Below are 17,931 nucleotides of genomic sequence, written 5' to 3' on the forward strand. Positions count from 1 at the left end.
TAACGAGTCATTTAATAAACTACTAATAAAGTATTGGGTTGATGCACAAGTTCCCGCATTTTTTTTTATTCAAAAAATTTGCTTTGAAAATGAAATGTTTCGGCATAATCTTTTGTGTTATTCGAAAGAGAATGTTTCGCTCTACAAAATAGTGTATTTCACTTTTTTGTTGACTTTAATTTTTGTTACTTTTTAGAGCGTTCAAATGGAGTGTCAAGTCGACAAAAACGAGCATTTCCGACACCACCTTCTTTTTGCGTTTAATCGAGGTGCCAAAGACACAGAAGCTGCTAGAGAGACTTGTGCGGTGCGATTTCAATTGCTTTACGCAGTGTTTAGTTCAATAATGGCGTCGAATTACAGGCTTAGCTGGACGACTTTTTCGAGACTCTTAAGGGTGATTTCGGCCGAAGAGGCATCGAAAAACTCGTTGAACGTTGGGAGGAAGTCGTAATCAACAACAGAGAGTACATTATTGATTAAATTGTTGTTATTTAATGTCAAAAATAAAGTTATAAATTTTTTTTTAAAAAAAGCGAGGGAACTTATGCATCAATCCAATATTAAACAAACATTTTGAGTGATTATATAAACTGTATTATTTTTTTCGTTCTTTTTTTACAGATTTCGCCATGGATTTAAAAAGGTGTTCTGCTGCTGCAAATGGAAGGAAGAGCACGTGAATCCCTTTGAAAAGAGAAATTTTGCAACAGTGCGTCACAGTTACTCAGAGCCCTACACCGATACCCGTGTCACAATTAACGGTAGCGCAAATTTGGCTTTGCACACTGTTACAGAATCCCTGAACGGAAGTCACACCTCGAGCACACCCTTCCTCACCCCCAGAACCCCGAGAACGGACAGATTCTCGAATGTCTAAAGCGCGATTGTAATCGATCGTCATATTTCATCCCTAGTAATAATACAGACTCACTATTTGATTTATTCATTATATTTGAATGCCTGTATATTTATTTATCGCCGAAAATTTATATTCTAAGCTGTACATAAAACTGTATTTATAACTGTAACGTCACCAGAAAGTATGGATGTAAGTGAGATTCTATGAAAAGGGGAAGTTGTATAAAAACAGCCATTTTGATTGTGATAGATTTATGTCGTATCCTGCGTCGCAAAGTTATAGACATAAATAAACCACATCTAAACTAAATTATATTCGTCGCACTCTTTCAATTTGGTTTAATGTGGATAATTTATTTTTAGTGCTTAGTGTAAAAATAATATATGTTCTAGATAAATAAAACTAACAACATAGTTTTCACAATGTATGTAATATTTCAGATTATAAAAGACATTTATGACTGTAGTATTAATATCTTAACACGGTTCAAATGCTTTGATTATACTGAAAAGATATATTCGGGAGACAAGAGAATAATGTCATTTCTATGTGCCAAGATAATGTTTTTATTATTTTTTAGCTCATTCTGTGCTTTGAAATCGTACAATAAACATTTTAAGGTAAAAGAAAGTTCTATGTATTTATATAAATAATAAGGAACTCTATTTTCTTTCTCAACTTTATTTCTTTTTCATTAAAATTTTAGATGAACTGAGCTACAAGGCACCTAAATAGGTACTATGAGGCAAAAAACGATATCACAGGGATTAACTTTTACTCTATATAATGGATTTTCACGTTAAATTTCAACTTTAAAGCTTTTTACAGTTAACTTCAAATATCATGATTAATTATTGATAATATTTAGTTAAAGGACGAAACAAAAAATACTTTCCCTAAATAAACATACATTTTTTTAATCGATTTGTGTTTTTGATTATTAAAGTGGCGGTGGGGGAGGAGCCTCTATATTTCAAGCAAAGTTTCAATAATTAAGCCAGTTACGGTTGAAAACGTTGATCCCTTACTGTTAATTTAAATATTTACTTATTTCAACATTTGAGAGCATCAAAAACTTTTTGAATTTAAGTATAAAACTCATTTATAAAAAAGATTGTTTCTTGGAAAAATATGTTTTTAATATTTTTATTATTATTTAAAATGTTACTTAATAATGACCAAAACGTTTTTTTAAAAACTGCAAATCTCAACATAATTTTAAACTAGGTATTTATGAAGGAAAAAAATATTAAAATTTGGATGAGGTTCGTCTGTCTAATAGTTTCCGAGTAATAAAATTAAAGGAAAAAAATGCATTTTTAAGTCCTCGTTTCGGAAGATCTGTTTGAATGATTTTGATTAAATATTGCATTTCAATTTTTTTTAGGAAAAATTAACTTAAGTACTATATGGTAATAGCTTTTCGATTACCCGCTATATTTCGATAGTAAAAAACTTAAATCTGTCAAAAGTTTATTTGCCAAAATTATTTTTTGTGTCTGAATTTGTAGCTTAACTTTATTAATTTTAAAACTTAATAAAACTACATTATTTTCGAGTCACTCTAATAGTTTTTCAATCTTTCAATGCAACTGAAGGACTATTTAAAATTAATTTTGCTTACTTTCCAACAGATTTATTTACTTGTATTGTTGCCAGATGTTAGATGTTTGCTGTATTAAAATTTTATACTTCTTTGAGTGATTTTATAAAGTAAAAATTCAATTCAGGCGTGTAAAATGTTGTATTAAAATGTCAAGCAATTTTTTCTCACTGTCTTCTTTTAAATGATTCAAACAGCTCTCTTCGCAAATAACGGCAGCTGTGATTCACTCCATTTTGTTGTCACATATATGTATATTTAATGTTAAATGTTATGTGTGAACTAATATTGTATTTTTTCAAACATTATTCAACTTTATCGTGCTATTACGTGTTTCTAAAAAAATAATAATCTTGAAATATAAACCTTATGCTTGCAATTTATATGCATTCAATAAATTTTAAAGTTCTCTTATCCAAAATATTTACATTTATTACAATTTAAAAAAAAGTTAGCAAAAATCCGAGTTTAAAAAAATAATAATTTAAGACTGTGATTTTACCCTTTGAAAAATTTATTACGTTGTATTTCATATTTAAGATGTATATTTTAAAATTTAAAGTATGTATAAACATGAGTTATAAAAATTTTTTGATGTGTTATTTTGAATTTTTTAATCCCTTTATAAACTTTTAAATCAATATTAAAACACATCATTAAATACTTTAACACAGGTTTGAATGCATGTATCGAATTGCTTTTCTTAATTTTGTAATGAAAAAAAAATGTTATTCAGATAAAATAATTACTTAAAGTTCTAGCAAATGTAAATGTTCTACTTCTAATTAATAAGATAAATGTCATAATAAAATATTTATAATGGTAATAATAAAACAAATGTTCTACTCTAAGTAAATAAAAAGTCAAAAATAATTTCAAAAGATTTATGGCACATTAATGTAATAAATACTGATCTTATCAATGCTAATTTATAAAATACGTTTAGGTTTAGAAGAACAAAATATCAGCAAATATTGAATGAACAGAAATAGAAAAGACACTATATACAAGTGACACAATAACTGTTATCTCAAACTATGGAACTAATTCCGTAAGTACAACGGTAAACTAAACAGTTTTTTGTCGTTTTTCGATAAAACATAAATTTTTAGATTTCATTATATTAAATCAATCATTTGAAACTTAAGAAAAAGGAAAGGATAGTCATTACTATCCCTTCCTTTTTTCAGGGCTTTTCATATTACTAAATTGAATATTTAAACTCTACTTACATAATTGGAAATTCTTTTTCTTGTTAAATTTTTTTAAATAATAGAAAATAATACTTTTATTCAGAAAAAGTCGTTAATCAACGTTTACATTTTTTTTCTATTTGCAACAGATTTTTCTGTTGTGAATTGTAAGTCAGCAATTATAGCTATACTTCTACAATTCTTTTTGAAATTAAAAACAAAATCACGAAAATCAATTTATTTTAAGGTATTTTAGTAATTTTTTATGCCACCATGCTCTTTTCCTGTTCTAAAATTGAAATATGACTGTTACAACTACTTTTTTCTTCATTACATCCAGAAAGTCGAGTTATAGTATTTAGCCAAATAGTCCATTGTACAATACCCATTTTATCAATGTCCTGAATAAAAATATATTCCTTTAAAAATAATAATTAGAGATTTATTTTTTCAAAAATCAGGTACTTGTTTCCACCTGTGACGAACCATCTTATATTTTACTCTTAAAATTTTCTTCTTAAAATTTTCTGCTTCATAGTTAAGCAGATTCCACTTTATGCAAACTAAATTAATAGTAGTTACAACTAGGTTTGTTGGAGTTTCTGTTTCTGTTTTCTCAATCTGAACTGTCTGTTGCGGAATTCCACTTCATACAGTGTCGTCTTTGGCAGACAAAATAGAACCTTGGTTTTAAAAAACCTAACTAATAAAGCTTATAAAAGCAGAATAATTTAATTATATTAAATATGAATAACACAATTGTAATAATAACACACATAAAATAATAGAATATTTCATAAATTCACAAAGCATTTTAAAAATGTAATCAAGCACATAGTTATTTGAAATAATTTAAAATTGTGAAATATGTAAAATTTAGGAATATTTAAAGCAATTTTAATGAGAATGACAATTGTTAATAATCACACATATACAATAATAGAACATTTCAAAAATCCACAATGCATTTTATAAATGTAACTAAATATGTAGTTATTTGAAATGATTTTAAAATTATATTCAAAACTTGTGGAAAGTTTGAAAAATCGTTCCAACTAGTAGATTGTTTACACTACAAGTCTAATAGGAATTCATGTTCCACTTATATATGGCAGTTTTTGAGTTTAAGTTACTGTAAAGCCGGAAGTCTGGTAAAGGCTTAGTTTTGCTGGTAAAACTTAAGATTTACTAAACTGCCTTGGTGGAAGTCCGAAGTATACTTTAATTTGGTCTATCTTTTATCTTATCTATATTTTAATCTGATTTATCTTACATAATCTTAAATCATACCTTATTCCGATTATTTTTGCAATTTATTTTTTCAATTTTAAAAAAAAAAAAGTTTGTTATAATCTTTCTGAGCTTTAACCGTTTGTTTTACCCTTAACCGATGAGGTGCTAAATGGTGGTAAATTTATTTTACTCAATTCAAACACCAACCATAATAAATAATCAGTAATAATCTTTGTTTATTATGTATAATAATCTGATTAATTAAAGAATCTGAGATCCATTGCCCGATTTACCCAACACAAATGTTTTTTTTTTATGGTTAAGTTCCATTGCTTCGTACTCCCAATAATGACCGTTGAAGTGAAGGATTGCTTTTGTGGTCACGAATTTGAAAATTTTTTTTATGGCTTTCATTAACGGAACAGTACTAAATATATCTACGAATGGAAAATTCCATGGTAAGTTACCACTTGTGCCGGACAGGACCCCGGTAATAATACAAACTACGGACTTTCACCAAGCCATTTTAGTAAGTCCTATGTTTTACCGGTAAAGCCTAAGATTTACCATACTTCTGATTTTTACAATAACAATTATACTTAACCTCATATCGGACATCCGCTATCACTAAAATTGCCCTTGGTGTTAATAGATAAAGCTATAATATGGTGCTTCTAAATTCATTAAGTTTCTTTAGATATTTTTGTTATTTTGAATGAGTGATATTTTTTCTTTCATTTGGTATCTTCTCGCGCTTATGTATAGTAAAAAAATCCGTAAGAATTAAATAAAATAAATCCCCAATAGAGTATTTTTTATGCGATGTCACCAAAATGATATTGATATAAATATTAAATTAAAACAAAAAAAATTTAGAGATAATATAAAAGAATGTTGGAAAACACTAAATATGATAAAAATACTTCACTTTGGATCAAAATAACTTGTGACTTTCCAGGGGCAAAATAAAAAAGAACATTAAATTTCTAAACTTTATTTAACAATTTTTCATTGTTAGAAAAATTGCACACCTATAAAAAAAGTAAAGTAACAGCACATTAAAGTTCTTAGGTGAAACTTTTCAAAAGTAATTTGGTACAACTAATTTGAAGTATTTTTTTACCTCGATAAAATGCATTTTGTATTTTTAAACGAAAGAAAAAGGCTTGTATGAATGTGATATATTTATTCGAAAAGTTTAAGTATATAGTGCCAAATATAATTTAGAACATTTTAAACTTATAAATTGAAAGTAAAGAAAACTCTGCATTCAATCTGCCTGTTTCTCTTTAACGCTAAGTCATTTCTTTAATGTGAATTTTAGTTTTAAAAACATACATTTCTCTTCATGTATAAAGAGTGTTTCAATTTTAAGCTTCAGATAAAATTGAAGTTTGTGTCTATAAAACTTCTTTTTATCTTTATTGTTCTGGTGCTTTATGTCTGGGTTTATTAATTTACTTTTAATAAAGATTTAGTTCTTTCGCATTTTGCAAATTTTAAGATGTTTTGTTTCATTTTTCTCTCTTTCTCACTCTCTTTAATAAGACGAGGTTAGATATTTATTATTTTAGAAATCAAAGTATCGAAAAGAAACAACAATCAATTCAAAATAAAATCTTTGTGAATGAAAAGTGATGACTTACACGTTTACAATTCCCAAATTAAATATCCAATAAATGGAGATGAGTGGACTGTAAAGAAGTAGCAACCGTTTTAATCACATGATTGCAGCAGCATTGTTAACATTTCAAAAAAGTTTTTTTTTATATACCGATTGGATATGGCTAATTTTAGAACAAGTTTTTTTTTTAGTTTTTAAATTTAAAGCAGTTACATAGTCATCAATGCAGTACAAAGAACGTGCCTTGTTAAATTTCTTAGAATCAATGTAAGTTTTTAATCCATTGAAAAAACGTAAATGAATTTAGTCAATTAAAAATCAACAATATTTAAAATATTTTCTAATTTCACTCAAGTAATTTTTCAGTACAAGTACAATTAAAGATTTTTATTTAGACAAAATGCAGAAATATTTCTTAGAACATTTTTGAAGGTCTTATTTGCATAGTTGAACCAACAGGGCCTGGTGGTTAAATCACTGAACTGTCACTGTAAAGAACTCAGGTTCGATCCCCAGTGGTGGCTTAAATCCCTCACAGCTGCAGATCGATGGATGCCATCTCGTCTGGGAAGTAAAGACAGCTTGAGCGAAATGCTGACCGCATTACCAAAATCAAGTTTGTTACTAAATTGTGGAATCTTAACCTCCATGACCCCTTTGACCCACAATGGGCTGTTGCGGGAATGCTTTATTTGGCTAGTCAAACTCGAATTATTAAAAATCATAACTTGCATAATCATTCAAGAACACGATATTTAGAACTAATGCAGGGCTGACTTACTTTTTTTGCCAAACAGAAATCACTAAAGAAAAGACAATACAGCGAAAACATTGAGCTGAATATAACAGTGAACTTTGGAAACTAATAGTAGGTGCTACAAGCTAAACAGAGAGTGTTTAACGTGTCCCTTTCACTTCAGAATATGCTAATCCTTAGCAATTACTTCAGTTGATTGTTTGGGTGTCTTATAAATTGAACAACCTTACGATTCTACGATTTACACGATGTCTAAACCAAATGATGGAATGGGAGACATCAACAGAAATCTGGAGGGCTTGTCACATATCCAGATACAAGCGTGCGAGATTAACCCTGCTCTCCCGCAATAATGCCACTTGAAATACAACGCTGTTGAAAATTGTTTTCGAAGAAAATGTCAATCAAGTTTAGTGTATTCTGATTGGCCAAACAATACGTTCGCCAAGGTATTCTGTATATAAACCTCTATCACTCAGCAATAGTAGTCTTATTAGATATAATAAATTTATTAATAAAATACAAGAAAATAGGTCATTTACTACATTTTGTTTGATAGATACTTACAAAAGAATTTAAATTCTTCAGTAAAATTCAATTAAAATTTTATAAACGAGAAAATAAGTAAGTGTTATTTATATTCAAGAACGATAAATCTGTTTTTGCTTAATAAGAAACTACTTCCTACATAAAACTCTAAAAAAAGATTAAAATATATAAAATCTATTTGATAAAGTATCATTCATATCTACCACTTAAATGTAGCCTAACGTAAACACATAAGTTAGCTAGGTAATGAAATAACAGAACTATTTTAAAACTTCTATATAAATAAAAATACGGAATCACTTTTGGTTTTCCAATGAAATACCCGCAACTTAAAAATAAAAATGAAAGAATCTAGGAAATATGTATTTTTCGCTAAAACTTCTAAATGGAATAATGTAGAAATTTTTAGAGAAGTTAAGTGTTTTGATATCTTGTAAACTCAAAGAGTTACTTTTTTACATAGTTAAAAGAAGAAGAATTTTACTGTCATCCGCATTTAGAAAATTAAAAAAAAGTTCATATTAAATATATTCTACATGCGACAAAAAGAGTTCATCTATCTCAGTGGTTACCAACTGGCGTCCCGCGGGCCGCATCCGGCCAGCGAAGCCTTTTTTTGAGGCCCGAGAGCTAAAATATATTAGTTTTCATTTATTGTGGACAATCTTCGTAAAAAATCGATATGGGTTTTAAATACTTTTAAGTTTCGTATCTTGACAATTTGATGTCTGTTGCACATTAGTTGTTCAATACGTAGGTGCACATTAAAGTTATTGTAGCCGGAAGTTTTTAATATGCAATTAAATAGTTTTAAAAATCTACTTCTTATTTTAATTTGTAATTCAATACTTTTGTTTTGTACAACTTGATAAAAATCTGACAGTGATATTTAATGTTCCTTCAAACATAAAAGAGTCCTATATAAAATTTTGATAAAGTTGCGGCCCGCCATTTGACTGGTGTTTTAATTGCGGCCTCCGGCCTCATGTAAGTTGGAGACCTCTGATCTATCTACGCAAATATAATGCTTAAGGATTTAACGTTGATCAATGTTTTGAACAGCATCAGCGTATATCAAGGTTTTTCGGCAGCATTGTCAAGGACATTAGCCTATCGGAGAGTTTCAAGTCCTTCTAGTGCTCGGTACTTACCGACTCTTTAAAATTGAGTTATATAAATCGAAAATCAACGTAAACATTTTGTTCATTCTCATCTGTCACAAATTTACCTATTCACAGCTCCAGAATAACTTCCGTCATTACGAACTTCCATTTTCCGCTCTTCATGGTTCTAAGAAGCTTTTAGAAAATTAAAAGTTCGTAATTTAATAATAGGTTTTGAAGTTAATTCCAAAAATTAAGTATAATAATGTAATTATTGTTTTATATATATTATTATATAAAATGTGCAACTAATTGCAAAATTTTTATTAATAATTTGCGTAACAAATTTTGAAATTAATATTCTTCTGTTCGTACTTTCATACAGAAATTATATTTCGTCTCTCATTTTCTCTAAAGTTAAAGTTTCTATCTATAAAATATTCTTTAAGAAACCAAAATGTAATTGTTTTTAAAATAGTATAACTAAATAAATAAAAGTAAAGTACACTCAATCGAGCAGAGACTCTATTTGAAGGCGTTGTTTTCCGTGTGTAGAAACAAGGCAGAAACCCTAATCAAAATTGTCAAATATTATCCCAATCAAAAAATTTCCCAATTTTTCATTAAGATTTTACAGAAGCATGTAATTTTTTTCGTTAAACTATTATTGATTTCAAATTATCTATGCTTATAGAACTATGGTCTTTATCATTCAAGAAATAATAACTACGAAAGCCAAGCACGTGGTTTTAAGTAATTTTTAAACTATTAATTAGGTGGCATCACCTCACGTTGATTTGTCCAATGCTTACATTGCATAATTAACAAAGTTAAAAATTATTGAACGTGGACTCAAACTTGGTTTAGATTAAACAGAGCTTTAAGCTAGCAAACATCACATGTAAATAAATTTAAATCACACAGATTAAAAAACCGATCCATCTCACAATTTAAATTACAACAATATCTAATTTTTTTTTCTGTCTTATGCCTGTTTAGGCAGTGAGGGTGCGATTGCTCCTGTTTTACAGTGGCGCCATCTATGGCCAGGAATTCGACTTCTGCTACGCCATTCACTCAACCACAACCCGTTTATAGGGCGGGTCACATTCATACACATTCACACACAAAGAAGAAAGGACATAGAACACACAGAGAGAGAACAATATCTAATGTTAAGCAAATGAAAAAAAAAAACACTTTCAGAAGTCCCTCCCGATCATTAAAAAAACATTTTTGAAAGATTTTTAAGATTTTGTGCTAAACTTGCATATTTTAATCTATATCGAAATTTCGAACCAAGTATTGACTGTTGAGTTATATAGACACCGTGTACGATAGACAAACACACTATTTATTCCTTTTCTTACATATGGGAAAATAAAATTAAAAGAAAAAAATTCTAAGCATAAATAAATGATAGCTTAAAATTCCGCATCGAAATGTATTTATCTAAAAGAGAAAGGTTTGAATTTCAAATTTTAGAAAAAGAAGGATTTGTATATTGGTACGAAATCTTCAACCTTCACGTCAGAATATTTTCGTAGTATACTGAGTGCAGAGCAAATCAACCACAAAACGTTCCCTGAAAATGGAAGAATGGAATTGTAACTTTCTCCAAAATAGCGTATTTGTCTTTATAAAATCTTGAACAAAGCATACAGACCTAAAATTGGCGTAGTATATACAGTTTATTACCTTAAGGCGCTATGAATGTTTGATTTTTTAAAGTATACCATAGAAGATATGTTCAGTGCAATATAAGATAATGTATAGAGAAAGTTGAGATTTTTAATAATATGGTTTATCTTTGGAAGATAGTTTTGTTACGCATGATTTATTAAATGCATTTATTTTTACTAGCTGAATGCTGATTATGAATACCTTGCGTTGAATAATAGTGTAAACAAAATTGAAAATAACAATTAAAACAGTATTATTTAAAACCACGCATTAATGTACAAAACTGAATTCAGCATAAACTGACATAATAATTGGAAAAAATAAAAAAATAAAATAAAATTTGGATTATTATTTGTTGTGTTTCTCAGTTGCTTCACATTATACAAGATTATCAAAAGAAGATTTATACATCAAAAAATGAAATGTAATCAGTCTATTGCACCAGGATAATGTATTTGAAAGTAAATAACGCGTGGTAAGCATGATTTACAATAATTAGGCAATGATTCGAACAACTTTGCACTACAAGACATAATATCCTTTTATTTCAATATCTATTAATCATTCCTTTTTTTGTGATTTATAAAAAAGTGTTTCAAAAGCGTAACTATAAAAAAAATAGACATCCTGTTACAGATAGTTACCTAATATTTAATTCAGTATGATAGATTTTGTCTATACTTACTCCAAGCTGTGATGACTCACGGGATAGAGCGTTTGCCTTCCAATGAGGTGAACCGGGTTCGAATCCCAGCGATGGCTGGTCGATACGAATTCCGCCTCCGGCTTGCACTGGCCACAGTGCTGACGTAAAACATCCTCAGAAGTAGATGGATCATGGGTTAGAGTCCCCTTGCCATCACGCTAACCGTGGGAGGTTTTCGTGGTTTTCTTCTCTATGTAGCGCAAATGCAGGTTAGTTCCATCAAAAAGTTCTTCACGATGGTAAAATTTCTCTCATTACTTGATCCAGGAGTTTCTTTGTCTTCTGGATTGGGTTTAAAATTACAAGGCTACGGAGCTGAGCATTACTACTCGTAAACCCAAAAGATTGGGACAACTGTTCAACGACGGTTACAGAATAAAATACACTTACTTTACAAAATCTTTGAATGATAAACTACTGCAAAAGACAGCGCAAAGAATTATCCTTGGAACTCTTTTTTAATTAAACAGAGCTGTAAGCTAGCAAACATAATTAATATTATCTATGAAAGAATTGAATAAACCTAATTGTTAGAAATTGTTTATTTACAGCTATGCTTAATGCTAAATCTAAAAGAAAATTTCATTTCTGAAACGTCCCTCCCGTATGGACCAATTAAAATTTTTTTAACGTTTTTTAGGATCTAGATTCGAAACTGCGCTTTGCTCTCACTTTCCAAATTTCAGCATCCTAGGAGAAAAAAAAAGCGGTTCTGGAGTTATAAGACAAACACACGGACACATCCACAAATTTCTTTTCCTTATCATAAACTGGCTGAATTCACGTTCTTCGTAAGGAGTGAAAAAAGAGTAAACAATCATTAAATCAATATTTATTAACACTATGAAATTCAGAAAAAATTGAACCCTTAAAACAGCACAATTAATAAAGTTAAAATAATTTCAATTTATTATTATTATTATTAATAGCTTTCAGAATGCTTTGTGTTATTAGATTAAGGCAAACACGTTCTTATAAGTTTGTCCCATTAAAACAAAGATTATATGTATTCAGAATCTTTTAACATGATGCTGTTGCTCGTGGAAAATTCATGATAGTCAAACTTATCATAATTAAACAATTTCTTCTGTTAATTATCCCTTTCGGTAGACCACATACGAAACATGTTTCCACTGTAGTTATAAATATCTTGGTATGTATATCAGTATCTTTAGTACCTACTGAAATAGCGCCAATTACCATGATACAGCAGTACGAAGTAAAATTAGCTTCATTGATGTCAATTATAGTATTGCGATTTTTAGCTGTAGTCCATTATTTTGTTTTTTATTACATAAGTAAGTTGCTTTTTTTATTGCCGTTTATTTCAAGTTAGTTTAATTTTATAGAAAATTTTATAGTTCAATTTTATATAGATGCTTTCAAAGTGAAACTAAATACAAAATAAACACGTAGTTTTATATAACCCCTCAATCTTAAACGTCATCCATATTAATCAGTAAGCTTGTAAAAAATAATTTAACATTAAAGAACGTGTAATAAATTCTGTTTGTGATTATATAAAGTAGCAAACTAACAAATTAAATTGGCATAAACAATTACGACGACGAGAAAATGTCCTTTTTCAAGCTTTGAACCGTTTCCAAAATTTTCAACCATTTCCCTGTATATGTCCTGAACAAAAATTTTGCCAAAGGGATTAAATAACTATAGTCACTTCTTCAAGGAAAAGAATCTCATTAAAATTAAAGAAACATTTAGCCATTCTATTTTAATAATAAAACTATATTAAATTAGCAGCGCTTACTGATTCAACTTTTCTAACAATTACTTTGACATTGGCACTAGATAAGTGGTTCACTATTGTACCAACAACACAAAGACAGAGAGATAAACTATATCCATACCCGAAGAGGGAATCGAACCCGGGATCTTCCTAGAACGAAGGCAGCTTCTTGGCAACCATACAGGCCGAACGTCTTTGATTGTTACTTTATTTTCAATCGTCTAGTCTTCCATCTAGTTAACTATCTCCCACAATGCACTCCGGTAGAGGAAACATTTTCGTCAATAAATTTGAGAGTTTACATTTCATCAGAAAGCACGTGATTTTGTGACGAAGTAATTCTCAAAACAAAATACAGCTCAAGAATTGCTGAATCGTTAAAAGTGAGAGCTTTATTTTTGTGAACGTTCTAATGTTTTTAATAACATTATTTTAAACTTGATGTAAACCAATTTGGTGCTTTATGGTTTCATTATTCACAAAACAGATGATAATCCAAATGAAACACAATTATTATTCTTCTTGATTCTTTGAATAATTGTTTCATTAATGTAACATTTATTTTTTTATTAGTATTTTTGTGATTAGTATTTTTTGAAAGCTGCAGCTGAATTTAAATAATCTTTATTTACTTGAAGTAGATAGTAAAGTAGATACTAAAGTTGAAATGGAATTTTATCGCCTCTTATAAAAAAACACAAAGTATCCGCTGTTCATAACATGCTATAAGTATATTACGCAAAAATAACTCTTATATTATTATTCAATTTTTTTATACATGTTGTATAAGCTATTTCTTACTTTCAAATGGAGTTTAGTGCATGAAAAGCAAATGTCATAAAATTTTCGACGATATTATTTGCTTTTGTAACATATTATTCTATTCTTGAGAAATAAACATCTAATATCATTCTATAAAAATTCAGAAAAACCATCTTCATCATACTTGGATCTAGTAACGTATAAAAAGGGAAATAAAAAAAATTCAATACAGCTGCATCTTTTTTTTGGAGCAGTAAAACTAACGTTCAACTGTGAGCGAATGCAATAAAATAGTCAATAAAATGCTCCCTTCTTACTGCTTTATTTGTAAATACATGAGAAAGTTTCCTTTTTGGTCCGAAAGTTTTTGCTTTTACACCAATTAACTTGATATTAGATTTTGATATTTAATAAAAGTAAACGTTATTTTACAAAATTGATTAAATGCTTTACTCTCTTTTTAGTTATTATTTCTAAAAGCTGCAACGTTAAAAATTTCTCTGAAAAAAATGGTTAAACAACAAATATCGATGATATTAAAACTGTAAACTGAAAGAAAAATCATTTAATGACTGTTTTCGCCTAATAAGGTTAAGAAACCAGAATGTTACCCACGTCAACTAAGTCCACCTTATGAAGCCACTTAGTTCCTGGCAGTTGGATAGATACTATCACATGTGTGGGCATCCACTTTAAGAAGTAGATATTGAAATGGATATTGGATATTCAAATACGTGTGTATCCACTTCAAGAAGTGGATACCCACACATGTGACCTATGACGTCAGGGTTATATAATAGCTTATAAGCGAAATGGCATGTTGAATTCAAGCTAAGTTTCTCTCCATAACTTAGAATGTTAATTTACGTAAAGTTAATTAAATACAAAATCTCACCGCAAGTCGAATTTGTTGAAATACAGAGTGTTTATAAAGTCCCGGACCCATTCTGAAGTTTAATGACTCATAAAATAATAAGGATAGATTAAAATTAATAACATAAATGGTTGGATAGACTCAAAAAGTTCCATGACCCTTGTCAATGAACTTCCACGTGTGCCCCCTTCGTCGCACGGAGAATATCAACGATGATACCCCAATGAGGTGGTGCACCATCTTGTTGCAAAAAGATATGTGGCTGGAGCTCTTCTAGTTGTGGAAATACGAAGGTATCATCGAATACGAAGGTATATGTGGGTATCATCGTTTATAGTTCCTTGAATGACCATTTTCCAGGAAGATGGATTGGGCGAGGAGGTCCAATTCCTTGGCTACCCAGATCACCTGATATAACCCCGCTGGACTTTTTTCTTTGGAGATTTATAAAGGACAATGTTTACAGGAGGATCGTGTCGAGCATTGATGACCTAAAAGCCAGAATTACAACCGCAATAGCCTCTGTGGACGCCGACGTGCTTGCCGCTACCTGGCGTGAAATTGACTATCGACTTGATATTCTCCGTGCGACGAAGGGGACACACGTGGAAGTTCATTGACAAGGTTCATGAAACTTTTTAAGTCTATCTAAGCATATATGGTATTTATTTTACTTTATCTTTAATTTTTTATGAGTTATTAAAAATCAAAATGGGTCCGGGACTTTATAAACACCCTGTATAATTATTTCTCTTCTGCGTCTTTTACTTGAGTTAGATCTATTATTTGTTTATGTATTTTATTGTAACCGTGATATATTTTTGCTTTATGTACCTGACAACTTCAATACATAATTAGTTTGTTTATGTTATGCATGGCGTTGTGCCTGTCTTTGTGTTGATTGAGAAATATACAGTGAAAGACATAAAATCTTTGTGAGAGCATATGGAATGCCTCACTAGAACGAATCACTTAAGAGAATTGATACTTGATGAGTTTGGATTACTCAAAAGAGAATTTAAATAACAGTTGCTAACGTAAACAAAAGCCAAGATGCAACTACTAATCAGGATTGAAATGCCCACACTACGTCACTCGCAGGTATCCTATTTAAATAATCCCATTTGTTCCATTCGTTGTATCATTTCTCTATTCTTGTAATTAGCTTATTTTTTATTTGAATATAAGTACCTGTTACTAAGTTAAAAGTGTTACAGAATGAGCTAGGAATAAAAGGATATTTCAACAACTAATATTTAAGATTAAGCTTATTACTACATAACATACTGAATGTTAATTAACGTATGTTAATTGTATTTACTAACTTATGTTTCTTAATTTTCATTCTAATGTTTGTCACAATTCATATACATTAATATGTTAAATAAAAGTAAATTAAAATAAGAATAAATAAATAATTTTGAAAAATATCTCTCTCTCCATATCTTCAAATATAATAGTGTCTCTCTGGTATATTTCATGGATCACAAGTATCTCTTTTGCCGAAACTGCGACAAATTTTGCCATCTAATTCCTCATTCTTTACACCACTGTATACAGTCAATCACAACGAATTTAATATGTGCTTATAAAATAAAATTTAAAAGGAGAAAAAAGATTTCGGAATACAAACAGAACGCAATTCAATCAATACGCACATTACAATTTGAGACTTTTGATAAATAGCGTTAAGGATTTGCAAACGTAAAATGCATTATATATACATACGAGAGGCATACGTTACTTATTTATTTATTTTGATAATTCTCGCGTATGCACTGAGAATCTTGAACAGCGTTGTAACTAGCATAACGTAAACGTAATGCAAAAACACTCTCTAATATCTTTTATCTTTCATTAAAATGTTTACGTTACGTTATAAGTTAAATTTTTTTGGCTCAAGAAGATCCAAAATATCTTTATAGTCAATCATAATAACAATAAAGCAACATTATGAAATTTAAGTTTGTTGGTATACTAAAATCCATGAGTACATTATAGGGGCTGTTAACCACCAACAGGTTACTTTATTTGTATGAGAACTGGTAACCATTCGACTATCAAAACTGCGCAGAAACGAACGAAAATTCATGAATACATTATAGGAGCTGGTAACCATCAACAGGTTACTTTATTTGTATGGGAACTGGTAATCATTCGACTATCAAAACTGAGCAGAAACGAACGAAAATCCATGAGTACATTATAGGGGCTGTTAACCACCAACAGGTTACTTTATTTGTATGAGAACTGGTAACCATTCGACTATCAAAACTGCGCAGAAACGAACGAAAATTCATGAATACATTATAGGAGCTGGTAACCATCAACAGGTTACTTTATTTGTATGAGAACTGGTAACCATTCGACTATCAAAACTGAGCAGAAACGAACGAAAATCCATGAATACATTATAGGAGCTGGTAACCACCAACAGGTTACTTTATTTGTATGAGAACTGGTAACCATTCGACTATCAAAACTGAGCAGAAACGAACGAAAATCCATGAATACATTATAGGACCTGGTAACCATCAACAGGTTACTTTATTTGTATGAGAACTGGTAACCATTCAACTATCAAAACTGAGCAGAAACGAACATAAGCTTTGAAAATATTTTGTTAGAACCATTTAGATAATCTACTTGGTCCTACAAACTATAATATAGTTTCAATCCGTTTCTGTGGCTTATATCTATGTTTAAGGCAAATGTTTGTAAAATGGAAAAGAATCTAACGGTGAATGAAGAAAAAACTATCCACATTCAATACGCAAAATCTATAATTTTTTATGAAAATAAAAGTTGTTTTTTATCAGGTACTTCGACCATAGCTGTTGTGCATTGAATTAAATGCCGAGAAAGAAAAAGCAAAAAATTCAACAAACACAACAAAAATTTAAATATATTTTATTCAGTTCAAATAAATGCGTTTTTTTCATAGATTTACATATTTTCAACAGACCGCCCTGACATAATACCTAAATTGCCTGGATATCTATGTTCTCGATTCAATATGTTCATTGTATTTGCTCTTTTCTTTATTTGCATACTTGTTTTATTTTACATGTAGAAACTTTTAACATCAAAATTAAATATGGATGTGTTATATAAAATTTTGTGAACTTTAAATTGCAGCTTCTTTTAGAATAAATGTTAATCATTGCTATGTTGCACCAATTATTAAACACATGTTATGGAACGGAGAAAAAACATAAAAAAACTTTACTTTAAT

General features: G+C 29.6%; 1 protein-coding gene across 1 annotated transcript in view; it reads left to right on the forward strand.

Annotated features, from left to right (window-relative positions):
• The window catches only part of LOC107441932 (tachykinin-like peptides receptor 99D), a 102,722-nt gene extending 99,676 nt beyond the window's left edge, over positions 1 to 3,046 (forward strand). Inside the window, exon 5 of the mRNA XM_016055355.4 lies at positions 625 to 3,046. Coding sequence (XP_015910841.1) covers positions 625 to 880 — 256 coding nt within the window. The 3' untranslated portion in view covers positions 881 to 3,046. The remainder of the gene's footprint in view (positions 1 to 624) is intronic.
• The last annotated feature ends 14,885 nt before the right edge of the window (positions 3,047 to 17,931 follow it).

This window comes from Parasteatoda tepidariorum, chromosome 1, assembly GCF_982258835.1.
Source record: "Parasteatoda tepidariorum strain Cologne lab strain chromosome 1, Ptep-v5.0, whole genome shotgun sequence".
In the NCBI taxonomy this organism is placed as follows: Eukaryota; Metazoa; Arthropoda; class Arachnida; order Araneae; family Theridiidae; genus Parasteatoda; species Parasteatoda tepidariorum.